The 12,571-nt window shown below is 43.6% G+C and overlaps 1 protein-coding gene across 17 annotated transcripts in view; it reads right to left on the bottom strand.

Moving 5' to 3' along the window:
- BTRC (beta-transducin repeat containing E3 ubiquitin protein ligase) overlaps positions 1 to 12,571 on the bottom strand; it is a 179,796-nt gene that overhangs the window by 36,177 nt on the left and 131,048 nt on the right. For all 17 annotated transcript variants that reach the window (XM_073354542.1, XM_073354546.1, XM_073354547.1 and 14 more), the window contains one exon: positions 5,265 to 5,496. In XM_073354542.1, coding sequence (XP_073210643.1) covers positions 5,265 to 5,496 — 232 coding nt within the window. The remainder of the gene's footprint in view (positions 1 to 5,264; positions 5,497 to 12,571) is intronic.

Genomic DNA, 12,571 nt, shown 5'->3' with positions numbered 1-12,571 from the left:
CCAATACTCTCGATTTTTTTGCGGTGGTACTCAAGTTGATTTTGCTTTGTTTTCTATCAGACCCAGCCCATCGAGGAGACCCAGTCTGAACCGGACATGGTTGAGGAATTGATCTGGTGACTTTCCCCTCACTAACCAATCATCCAGGTAAGGAAAGACATGGCTTGGGAAAAATTGCCACATGGAAATAGGAGTTTTGAAGAACAAGGGCAGCAAACCGGTGGTTGTGATTCAAATCTGGGAGGATGGCAGCTAAGGTAACTATGCAGAATCTCATGTGCTTGATGTGCCTGTTGAGACCCTGGAGTTTGAGAACAGGTCTCATGTCCCCCTTGGACTTGGGAATCAGGAAATACTGTGAGTGGAATCCTTCTCCTCCCACCCCAGCCCACCAATGCTGCAGGGGGTCTTCCTCTAATGCCCCCAAAGCTCACTTAGTCTGGACCTGCTGTAGGAGCAGTGACTCGTGAGGGGGGTCCTTGAAAACGGACAGAGTGTGGGGGAGTGGAAATTGGATGGCATAACTTGATCCCACATGCTTAGGACCATTTGTCTGAGATTATCACTTCCCAAGCACTGTGAAAGTGAGGAAGCCTGTCCCCGAATGGTGGGAAGTTCACAACTGGTGTCGATCAACGAGTCAAAATGGCTGCTTGCCCAAAGCTGGGGGAGGACAGGCTGGCTCATTAAAGTTAGACCCAGGAGGTCTTCCTCTGTGCGACTTGTGCCCCTTCCTGGAGTAGTCCTGCTGCCTTGATAGGTAAGATGTCTGCTGGAAGGACCACTGCGGACAGTACTGTGGCTGCCATGGCTGACCCAGAAATTGGCACCTTTCTATGGCTGGGGTAAAGCCCCCCAATGAATGCAGAGTTGCTCCTGAGTTCTTAAATGAATGTAAAGTCTCATCCATTTTGTCAGAGAAGAAAAAAATCAATCATTGAAAACTAGGTCTTCTGTTCTCTGCTGGACCTAGGGTTGCTAATTTTGGCAGGACATATTCCTGGAAGTTTCATCACATGATATAATCTTTAATTAATGGTTAATCTTTTAATTCCTGGAGACTCCAGGACAATCCTGGAGTGTTGGCAACTCCAGCTGGACCTCCAAAGCTATGCCAGAGTGCTGCACGCATGAGGCCCTTCTCAGCGTGATTGCTGAAGCCATAACTCTGGAAGCTGCATCTGTTATGTCTGGTGCCGACTGCAAAGATGTCTTGGCAGCCAGACAACCTTATGCAATAAACATTCTGAACTCTTCCGTGGAGGGTTCGGGCAACTTGTCTGTGAGTTTGGCTATAGACTCCCAATTCCCAAAATCATATTTCAATAACAGTGCCTGCCGATTTGCAATGCCCACTTATAAGGATGAGGTCGAATAAATTCAGAGAGCCAATCTCTTAGTACTCTGTGTCCTTGGGCATGGACTTGTACCGCCCTTGACATCATCTCTCATGAGCTGCTGTTACAAGAGAGCTAGGGACCATATGAGGATAGAAGCACTCAAAATCCTGCATAGGAATGCAATATCGTTTGTCAGTACACTTTGCCATAGGAGGCAAGGAAGCTGGGGTACACCACAAAGTCTTATCAGGTTCTAACAACGCTTCAAGTTATAGGGAGAGCCACTCTCCTTGGGTCCGAGGACTGAAGAATTTCCACCAACTTGTGTATATTTTCCTGCACAAACTCAGCCTGAATACCCAAGGCTGAAGCCATTCATTGCAAGAGATCCTGATGTGATTTAAAATCCTCAGCCATTGGAGAGGAAGAGTCTAGTATTGCAGAACCAGCTGGTGATAAAGATGAAGGAAGTGGAGCCTGTGGAACCTTCTGTGGCAGCCTGTATGAGTGTCTCAGGCTGAACCTGGGTTGAGGAAGCCACCTCTGAGTCAGCAATGTAGGTGACTGAAGAGAGAATACCGGGGATGGCCAGGAGACCTTGCCCTGGAGTGGGCTGACGATTGGGACTTCACAGACTGAGAAACAGTCCAGAGATTCCAAGGCAGACACTGAATATAGGGATATGGCATAGGTGGGCAGTAGGCACTGGGCCAAGACCCGCGGTCCCTATTGCAGGAGCAGTGCTGATCTTGGTACTGATTGTGATCCATAGGAGGTCTCAACAATCTTTGAGAATGAGGTCTTGGTAATGAGGGAGATGGTGCCTCCGAACTTGCTCTCGATGACCCCCCACCCCCAAGTCATCTGAAGACAATGGGGGATCCACCCCAGGTGCAGCAAGCAAACATCCAGCATTGTCCGAAGCCCAATATGCTGGCTGCATCGTTACCAAAGCAGAGAGAGAAGCTGATGCCTTGAAGGACAGGCAAGGGCACTGTACTCCCACTTGGCAGCAAAACAAGATGGCGCTGCAGTCAGGGTTGGTATCGATGCCATAGATGTGGTCTGCACTGCAATCATCATCAGTGCCGAAGATAGCAGCTGTGGTAACACGCCTCACGGTACCCATAAGGAGGTTGACCTCGAGTGCCTACTCTGAGTCTTGGCAGTACTGAAGACAGTGCTGTTGACTGAGACAAGTCTGCAGTCAATTCAGGTGGCACAGAGGACCACACAGAAGTACTCCTGGCAGCAGAATGCTCCTGAATAACTGGGGAGCAAGAACAGAGGGGCAAAGCAAGTCTGATGCTGCCTGGTATACCAATGGCATGGAAATAGCTGGTGCCAATGTTGTTGGTAATGTACTCAATGGGCATCGCATGAATGGTAAAGTGCTCAACGGATGCCGCCTCGGTACCGGAGAGCGAGTGGATGGCCCAGCTCCATCCCACATATCAGAAGAATCATGGTGATTGTCTTCGCTCCACCTGGAAGAGAAGGTGGAATCTCCCCAACCTCTGGAGTGGTTCTGCAGTCCGGAGGACCTGAAGAAGGAGAATGATCTCTCTATCTCCTGGGGGAGGCATGAGAGTCTGGTCACAGAACACTGGCTCGCTCTAGTTCCAAAGTTGTCTGAAAAAAGAAAAGGAGGACTTGTGGCACCGTTAGTCTCTAAGGTGCCACAAGTCCTCCTTTTCTTTTTGCGAATACAGACTAACACAGCTGATACTCTGAAAGTTGTCTGAGAGGATGAACGATCCACACAGGTCTCCAGTGCCAAGCGGGCCTCATGGCCAGCTCCACAAGGTGCTGCTTGAGGTGCAAGTCCCTCACCACCTCTGTTCTTGAATGATTTGCAGATGAAGCTCCTTTCCTTAATGTGTCCTTCTCCCAGGAGCAACAAGTACCATATATGGGGGGTCACTGCTGGGAACAGCCACCCCAAACAATGGACAACAGTTAAACCCTGGTGAATGAATATTTATTCTAACTCCTATAAACTAAAAACATAAATACTGTTAAACTAACTTACTATATGGACAACAAAATCCAAGAGAGACCGAGATGGAACAGTGTGAAGAAAATACCACATCAAGTGCTCTGAGTCTACTCAGGAGTGGCAAGAAGGAACTGAGGGGGTTCGGAGGAACACTACCTTTAAATAGCCTGGGGAGGGGCTAAGAGACACAGGGCATGGGTGCTGCCCCTCAGGGCACTACTAGGCAAAGTTCTCTGGCTTGGGTGCAGCAGCCACACGCACACCTGAATGGAAAATATGTCTGCAACCACCCAAAGAAAATTTTTTAAATCCCTTCTGAAACGACTTCTGCTACTTGCCGAAACTTTCCAGAAAAAGGCCCCAAGGGTGAAATTAAGGGGTGAAATATGAGGTGGATTCGTTTGTCTTTGATGAAGTTGGGCAGAAAAAGGACTGAAAAAAATTGGGTTTATAACAGAAAGTGAGCGTGCTTCAGTGAGCTGTAGCTCACGAAAGCTCATGCTCAAATAAATTGGTTAGTCTCTAAGGTGCCACAAGTACTCCTTTTCTTTTTGCGAATACAGACTAACACGGCTGTTCCTCTGAAACCAGTCTTAACTATGGAAAGGCAAATGCCTCTTCAAATTGCTCCCTATGTCTGTGTAACAGAAGAGTTCCACACGTTATAATGCTGCTCTGGTACATGAGATTATTGCCATTAGACCTCTAAAAACTACCACAATAACACACTTAGCACAACAAAGATTTTTTTCAAGGTCTACCAGCGCCATTTGATTATGAGGCAGTTATAATTTATAAAATCCCAGGAATCTGTGTATTTAATTTCCTAGCAACACTCCCATGATGGTGTTATTCTTTATAAGATCCACAATTAAAAAACAAACATGTTTTCTCCTTCTTCAGCCCTAGAATTTAAGTATCATGTGGAACAATCCCATTAGAAGTCAAATGTTTGGAAAGAAGGAGCACGTAGGAATTGAGCAGCTCTTCAAAGGTCTGCACAGGATAAACAATATGTGTGAGAAATTCTTCCAAGCAATTTTCTCTTCAACTAAGTGTTCAGAGTCTTCAGCAAAGATGGCAACACATTTTACTTAATTCCATCAGAGACTCAGGAACCAAGCCATCTGAATTATAATATCGTCTATGGAGGTATGATCAAATGGTTTGAGAATGGGACTGAGAGCCAGAATTCTAAAGCTGGTTCTGATACTGTCTTGCTGCACAACCTTGGGCAAGTCACTTACTATCCCGTGCCTCAGTTTCCCCATCTGTAAAACAGGGAAAATAATGGTACCTCCCTCACAGGGGTACTGACAGAATTGTTTGCTCAGTGCTTTCCTCTACTTAGGTAGTTCTGTGACCCCCATTCATCACAATAGCCAAACATTTACCTGGGGCCAATGTCCTCAGATGAAAAGCACTATAGAAGTACAAAATATGAATATGTTATCACGTCCACTCTTTATCCTGACATGTTGTTCACTGTAGGTAATTAATATTCAAATCCGTGGCTACAGGAAAATATTTTATTAATAAAAAGGGGTCAAAATTCTGAATGAAAAAATCCCAAGGGAAAACCAGAGACGATAAAAGGTAGTTACAATTTTTTAAAATTCTGTTATTCAGACACTGTTACTGTCTTAATGACAATCAGATGCTCTGTTTTCTGTGTCACATGCCCTAGACATTTGGTAAAATCATCCATTTATTTCAATCAAAAGGGTAGTGATATTGAGTGAAATGTTACTACTACTGTGCACTTCTATAAAGCCTTTCATTCACAATCTGCTGCTACCTACTTCGCAAAACTTCTCCCTGAAGAACACTCTCCCACAGGGAACGCCCACTGTCAGAGGAAGCCAAATACCATAGCTCTTTCAAGGACAACCTGGAAGATCCTTCCCCCAACCGGGTGGAAATACCTGGCAGTGCAGTGATGAAGTCCCTCTGTAACATGGGTTTGAGGTACGAGTTTATATGTCCGTGCTGGTAATGACACATCTGGGAGATGAGATGTTCCACAAACTCCACTTGGTCGGACTCGGACCACTGTTCAAAATACTTGACGCACAGCTCCTTCTCTTTCTCATAGCTTGCAGACAGCTTCCTTTGTTTGGGCACAATCATGCTGGAAGTGCCATTGGCAAGTTTTGTCTTGAAAGGAAAGAAGAAAACATGAAATAAAGCTTGGGATGCTAACATTCTGAGTCTGCATATCCCATATCTTGCTGCTGTCAGTCCGCAAGTGGCCCCAGAAACTGGTAACCTTGGAGGACAGTACAGTTCATGCTGGAGCTGTACACAAAGGACTGTGGTTAGATGGAGAACAAGAGTGGCAGCTTAATACAAACACATTTTAGTTACATTTTACACACAGTAAAATGCTGACAGATTCCTAATTTGCCATTATCAGCTACTTCAGTGCACCACAGAAGACTGCATTTGTATTTTGTTTCTCTTCTAAAGTATTTGCTTCAGGGCTACAATGGACTGCTGCTAAAATTAATAGAAAATACATGAGATGGATAAGAAACTGCACAACGATCATTTTAATAACACACATAGTATACAGTAAAATCTGTTAAATCAACACCCCAACATCTGGTGCTCATCTGTACTTCATGCAAAGAATCAAATACTAAACTTTATAGTCACTGTTAATATTTTGCCAGAAGGTCTCAACATAGTCTGATTTTGAAGAAGGGATCTCAGGGACAGGAGAAAACAGACTCTTCACTCTATCGCCTAAAAGCAAGATGCACGGAAGTTTTGTTTTTAATGATTTAACTGAAAGAAAAGCACACGTATTGTACCATGAGCACATCCCAAGCCAAATTAGCTGTCAACTGGGAAATTATGTTTTCCCATGCTGGTTACTAAATAGCTTTTATTAAATACTAAACTAAGGGAATGTCTGTTTATTTTTAGGATTCTACTGCCCCAACTTAAAAAAAATAAAAAATAAAAAATAAAACCAAGTACAATGGTCTTACATTTAACCAAGACAAGTTTTAAAGGGACATTGTCAAGATATATCCATGTACCATGGAACCTTGATAAGTCTCATTTTAGTAATCTGCAAACCTGGTAAGTCTTACTAAAAGGTGGTGTCTAGCCCTACGTCACAGCAAAGCTTTAATAACAGACGGCACTGTAATGACAGTTCACATTATTAGATCATTTCTTTTACAAAAACACTCTAGTCTACATTTGCTACTGCATTATGAATTATCAATTAAAACCAAATTGCACCTATCATGATAAATATAAGTTATATTTTGTGATGTAGTATTTCAGTTTCACTGACTTGCTATACCACAATGTGTATTAACAAAATTAATGATATTTTAGTCAATCTAAAAGAAAATAACCAGACTGTACACGCTCTACATGTAATTTGTACCTAAGAGGAATATACATAGAATCTATTTACTGGGAGGAAGGATCAATGGAAAGATGTTAAGTGATTTGTTAAAAGGCTATAGAAAGTGCCTGCCAAAGCAGGGACAAGAACTCAGGAATTTCTAGCTCCCAGGCTTGTACCCCAGATTACACCTCCCTGTCCACCTAAAATCCTTACCTGTGTTACCCACACCTTGGATTACCAAAAGTGACAGAATGCTTTAAAATCTACTTAATTTTTCATTTAACAGAGATGGCTGGATAGATTTTCTTACAAAACTGCCCTGGTAAGTGGCAGCCATTTTAACAAAAAGTATATTCTGGCTTTGTATTATGGTTTGAATTAACTCTGACTTTCTGAGACCATAGTACGGTACAAGGATAACAGATTGTATCATTGTTCAACTTTGCATCACGAGCAAACTGGTCTGCAACACTTGTTTTGTTTCCTTTCTCATTCCCCTCAAAATGGAGCTGAGAGTCCTCAAACACTGGGGAATGTTTCTGGGAGCATTCAGTAAGGATCATCAAAGATAGCTAATAGCTGGTGGCAGAGTTGCAAACTAACAGCAAAGTATAAAATCCTTGTACAATGGTTTTATATTCTCTCATCATGTGGATAATAGTGTCCCATAAATGGGATATTTGGAGGGAGGAGAAACACACACTCTTCTTCTGGACACTCTCTTTATATAGAGAGAATGCTGACATCTCTGAGGCAACTGTGGGAATGAACTCCATGGCGTGAAAGGTTGGATTTTTCCTGGCAATGGCATGGCATACAAAGATTAAGGATGGGCTGTATTGAACATCAGCCTTGAGGGACTCTGGCTGTTTTTACTGCAGTTTAGCTGTTTGCAAAATAGAAAAACCCATGAAATGCTGGAGATAGTTGACAAATGGTGTATTTTACAAGCCTGACCTCATTTCATTTCTCATTTCATTTGCTGCACAGCCAATCTTACAGCAGGCTATCTCAATAGAGCATGGTTTTTAAACCTGTACCCTCTGCCTTTTGTGTCCTCCTTTCAGTGAGAACAGTCACTATTTGCTAGAGCATTAAATGCCCTCTTATCTGTTGCAATCAAGAAGCCCCTCCAGAAGAGACAGTGCTATCAGACATATGGATAATAAAATGAAGTTAAATATTCATACAAATGTACCACCCAAAAGGTTTTCAGCCCAGAGCTTTCTACTGTTTGTTGGGATGAAGATGTATTACCTGCCTCACTATCAAAAATAACCACAGACAACAGGAACCGCAAACAATCACTGCATGTTACCCAAAGAAGATGCATCTGTGTACGGCATGGGAAAGCGCCCAAATGTAGCAGATCACAGTCTGCCACCTTTTTCTTCTTCCCTCCCAGGTTTGAATGTGGAGGCATGACCCTGCAGACGATAGGGGCCACCATTCAGTGCTTCATTTTGATCTGAGCAGCGTGACATGCTGGGACCTGTAGCTTCTGTGAGTGGCACCTTTATACTTGCAGAGGTCTATTTCCTCCTGAGGTCCCTTCCAACCCTGATATTCTGTGATTCTATTTCAGTGATACCATTTTTGAGATGGGGTGACCAGCACTGAACACAATACCCAAGATAGTGAAGGCATTCCATCAATTCTAGTCAGACATCCTGGCACTGAACAGACTGGTTTAGTAAGCTGTCCGTAATTACAAGCTTTTCTTCAGGCCTGAAGAAGCTGTCAGACAGTCAAGCCCAAAGAAGAGCTTGGTGGAGCTTGAAAGCTTGTCTCTTTTACCAACAGAAGTTGGTCCAATAAAAGATACTACCGCACCCACCTTGTCTCTCTCGTATTCTGCGACAAACACAGCGACAGTAACACTGCAAACAACAATTACAAGGCCATTTTTCTGAGTGGCTACAATTAACAGAGCCTATTTGTATGCACGAGGAGGTAGGAGAGAACTAACATAATGAAGGACCTGAGTCTAAAGAATAGCCTACGTCTACAAGAAGGGGCAACATTTTAGTATGGATAAACAAAGGTTGGATCAGTCTAAATTTGTGTGAACAAAACAAAAATAACCATGGTATAACATGGTTGGCCCACCAACTTAGTAACAGAGGTTGTTTTGTTGTATAGATGGGGCTTATGGGTCCTTCTTCAGTATGGGAAAAGCCAAATGCCGGCACAGCTCTCCGCTACTATTACAAGAATCCATTTTTTCAGCCACACCAGCAATCTTTAATTTATTTATTTTTTGGGAAAAGGGTTGTAACACAGATGTCCCCTACTCACTGTAGAAAACCATGTTAGAGCTCTTTTTGTGTACATATTGACTCTGACCATAAGCTTCTTGTGGTAGGAACTGTCCTGTCTCTTGCAAAGCATGGATGCTCAAAAACCCCAGCTAGTGCCACAAGAAATGCACCTACATGTCTGTGAAGCTCTAAAATGGTTCAGAGAAAATAAAACAATGCTGCAAGTTTCTCACTTGAGTTTCTCTACAGCCAAAGGGGAGGGAAAGGCATTCCATGATATTCCAGCGCTAATGTGTCTTAGTCACTTACGTGGGCACGAAAGAGCATCAGGGGTCATGTGTTCTTTGGTTCTCAAACTCAAATACTTTGTCTTGCTTATTTGCAGTTGCATCTTTTCACTACTAACTATGTGCACCACCAGTGCTGGTAAACTCGCTGATCCACCTTAACAGCATTTTTGGATGGGTCCTACTGAAGGGGAGTGGGAAAAAAAGGACATAATGTTTAATTATAAGAAATGATTGAAATAGGCACAGACATACCCCGGGTGCCTCTGCACTGCAGCAAGCTCTAAACTTGTTATCGTTAATGGTTTAAATTTCACTGTGCTAATCATTTCAGGACACAAGCCTTTCTTGATAATCTAATGAATTATTCCAACATCCTTCAGCAAAAAAAATCCTCCTTGACAGCACTAATTACAAGACGTTTTCCCAGTGCTTATGTAAAATATGACAGAGCAGCAGCTTAGGGAATTGCAGAAAACTGCTTCTAATTTCCACTGAGAAACTGACAAACACCTCTCTTCCATCTCTCCCAGCTCTCAAGTAAGATTTAACTTTCTCATTTAGTTAATTACCGAGTGAGGATCATCATTTTCCTGGATCGGAGCGGCTCAAAGCCTTTATCGTGTTAACTTGTGAACTTGATCGATGGCTGCTGCTAAAACTTAATAACTTCACCCCCTGGCAAATTGTAAGATAAATATAATAGGAGAAACTCTGACAGTAAAAACCTGCCAGAAACGAGCGCTGTGTTTATGTTTCTTTGCAGGCAGCAAAAAAACAACCGACAGCTTATTACTGGGTGCGTGTTACTTATATTTAAAAGACTCCAGGCAGTTAACTTTCTGCGTACTGCTCAAACTTTGCTCATAAGATAAAAGACACTGGGGAAAGTCAAAGCAGTGTTACCACATGGGAGGTTGAGGGGCAGATGGGGGGAAACAGAGAGAGGGTAGCAAACAACATTGAAAGGAAAGTCATGGCCAATGTGCATGTTTAAGCAATTACAAAAAATCTAATGAATCCAGACAAATAACTGAATTAAACAGCAGTACAAGTCATGCTCAAATATTCTGGTGCACTTTAGAAGCTGGGTGGCAAAGGCAGAGGAATTAAATGGTGCAGCTACAGCAGCGAGATGTGTCTCTCTTCACAGTTCTATATCTGGAGAAGTCACTGTCAGCTGAACAATTCCAGCACTGTTGGGTTTTCAAGCCACCTTGTGGCCGCAAAATCATTTGCCCATAACCACATACCACTCAGTGCATGCTGATGTACTGGAGCATCTGAATGTGCCCCGATGCCCCTCATGTGACCCCTAAACTAATAAGAACTAGTACTTTAAAGTCAAGTTGGGAAGGGTTTGCTTGGGTGACCTAACAGCAGCACACAGCAGAGGCGGCAGGACACCGAGGCCCAAGTCCCATGGCTTGTGTCTTCCTCCTTGGGCCTGTAATTACCAAGGGCTGCAGAGGTAGCTTGCTTAGCCCTAGTGGGCTGGGACAGAGGATGGACATGTTCTGAAGTCACTTACCAGTAATCTCTTTAACTACATTGTTTTGAGAAGCTGGAAGGAGGATGCCCAAGATCGACCTGGGAGCATGGGTGTAACATATAATCATAGAATACCAGGGTTGGAAGGGACCTCAGGAGGTCATCTAGTCTAACCCCCTGCTCAAAGCAGGACCTCCTACCTAGGGAGGTGGTAGAATCTCCTTCCTTAGAGGTTTTTAAGGTCAGGCTTGACAAAGCCATGGCTGGGATGATTTAACTGGGAATTGGTCCTGCTTCGAGCAGGGGGTTGGACTAGATGACCTTCAGGGGTCCCTTCCAACCCTGATATTCTATGATTCTATGATTCAATCCTCAATTTTTGCCCCAGATTCCAAATGGCCCCCTCAAGGGCTGAACTCACAACTTGGGTTTAGCAGGCCAATGCTCAAACCACTGAGCTATTCTCCCCCCATGGGGACCTGTAAGGCTCAGACAGAAATTAACAATCTACTTCTTCAAACAAAAAATGGGGTTTTCTGAAGGGCGGGGTTGGAAGAGGCAGGGCTCCGTCCAGCTCCCAGTGGATGAACGTCCACACTGTAAGACCATCCCCACATAAGAGGGATTAGCACAAAGAACCAAGGGCCAATGAGCCACAGAATTGAAATTACACCAGAAGGGCAGTCCATTTGTCATGATGCCCTCTTTTGCTGGAACTTGTTTTTCCTATATTTGACTTGATAGAACTCAAAGCTACAACACTAGGTCATTAAACACCTCAGTCCATTTACTTTTATTTTAAAAGCTCAGTTTAGAAGCTACCCATTTCGTCTGCCTCCATCTCGCACAACAGATTCCAGGAAAGTTAACCATTAGTTTAGCACATACATGGGCTTACTTGCCATGTACTGGACTACAGTTTCTCCACTGCAAAGCTCGCTGGAACATTTTCAAAACCCAACACAACCCGGGAGCAGATCGCCACCAACCACATCTGAGTCAAAAGAAAGCCCCACACAAAGGAGCCAGGATTTTAGTTCCAGAAGGAAATTAAAAAAAACACCAACTGAAATGAACAGCCCCCTGGATATCCAAAGTAGTAACAATTTTGCCTGTACTTGGTTGTTAGCTGCTTGCTCACATCCGGCTTCTAATTTCACAGCGGCAAATTCGGTAGGAAAAAAAGATACATTTAGATGGAAAGTCAGTGGAATGAGAAGCTCAGGCTGCTGTGCTTCTTGAGGTCCGGTGTGGGCAACAGTTCCCAGAGGGCAAAAAGAAAAGGAGTACTTGTGGCACCTTAGGGACTAACCAATTTATTTGAGCATAAGCTTTCGTGAGCTACAGCTCACTTCATCGGATGCATCCGATGAAGTGAGCTGTAGCTCACGAAAGCTTATGCTCAAATAAATTGGTTAGTCTCTAAGGTGCCACAAGTACTCCTTTTCTTTTTGCGAATACAGACTAACACGGCTGTTTCTCTGAAAAAAGTTCCCAGAGGTACCATCTAACTACATACGATACTTTGTTGGGCTAAGGGGTGCCTGGCTAAGGACTTCACCTCCAAATCAGAGGAGTGACATTTAGAGAAAAGGTTGTGTTCTTCTGGGACCAGAGAAAGCTGCAGGCACCACCGATGTAATGTGCTGAATCTCTCCAGGGACTGGGGAGGGCAAGACTGAGCCATGCATGCTTGCACACCTGCTACACAAAGAACAGCAATAATAATGCTGGATAGAGAAGAAGCTCCTCTCCCACACTGCTAAAAAGTAAACCACAACAGGGAGAGCAGATGAAAAACTGTTCTTTTAAGCTAATACTTA

Source organism: Lepidochelys kempii, chromosome 7 (assembly GCF_965140265.1).
Source record: "Lepidochelys kempii isolate rLepKem1 chromosome 7, rLepKem1.hap2, whole genome shotgun sequence".
Lineage (NCBI taxonomy): Eukaryota > Metazoa > Chordata > Testudines > Cheloniidae > Lepidochelys > Lepidochelys kempii.
The sequence above is the reverse complement of the archived record's forward strand: the minus strand, read 5'-3'. Positions and strand labels throughout refer to the sequence as shown.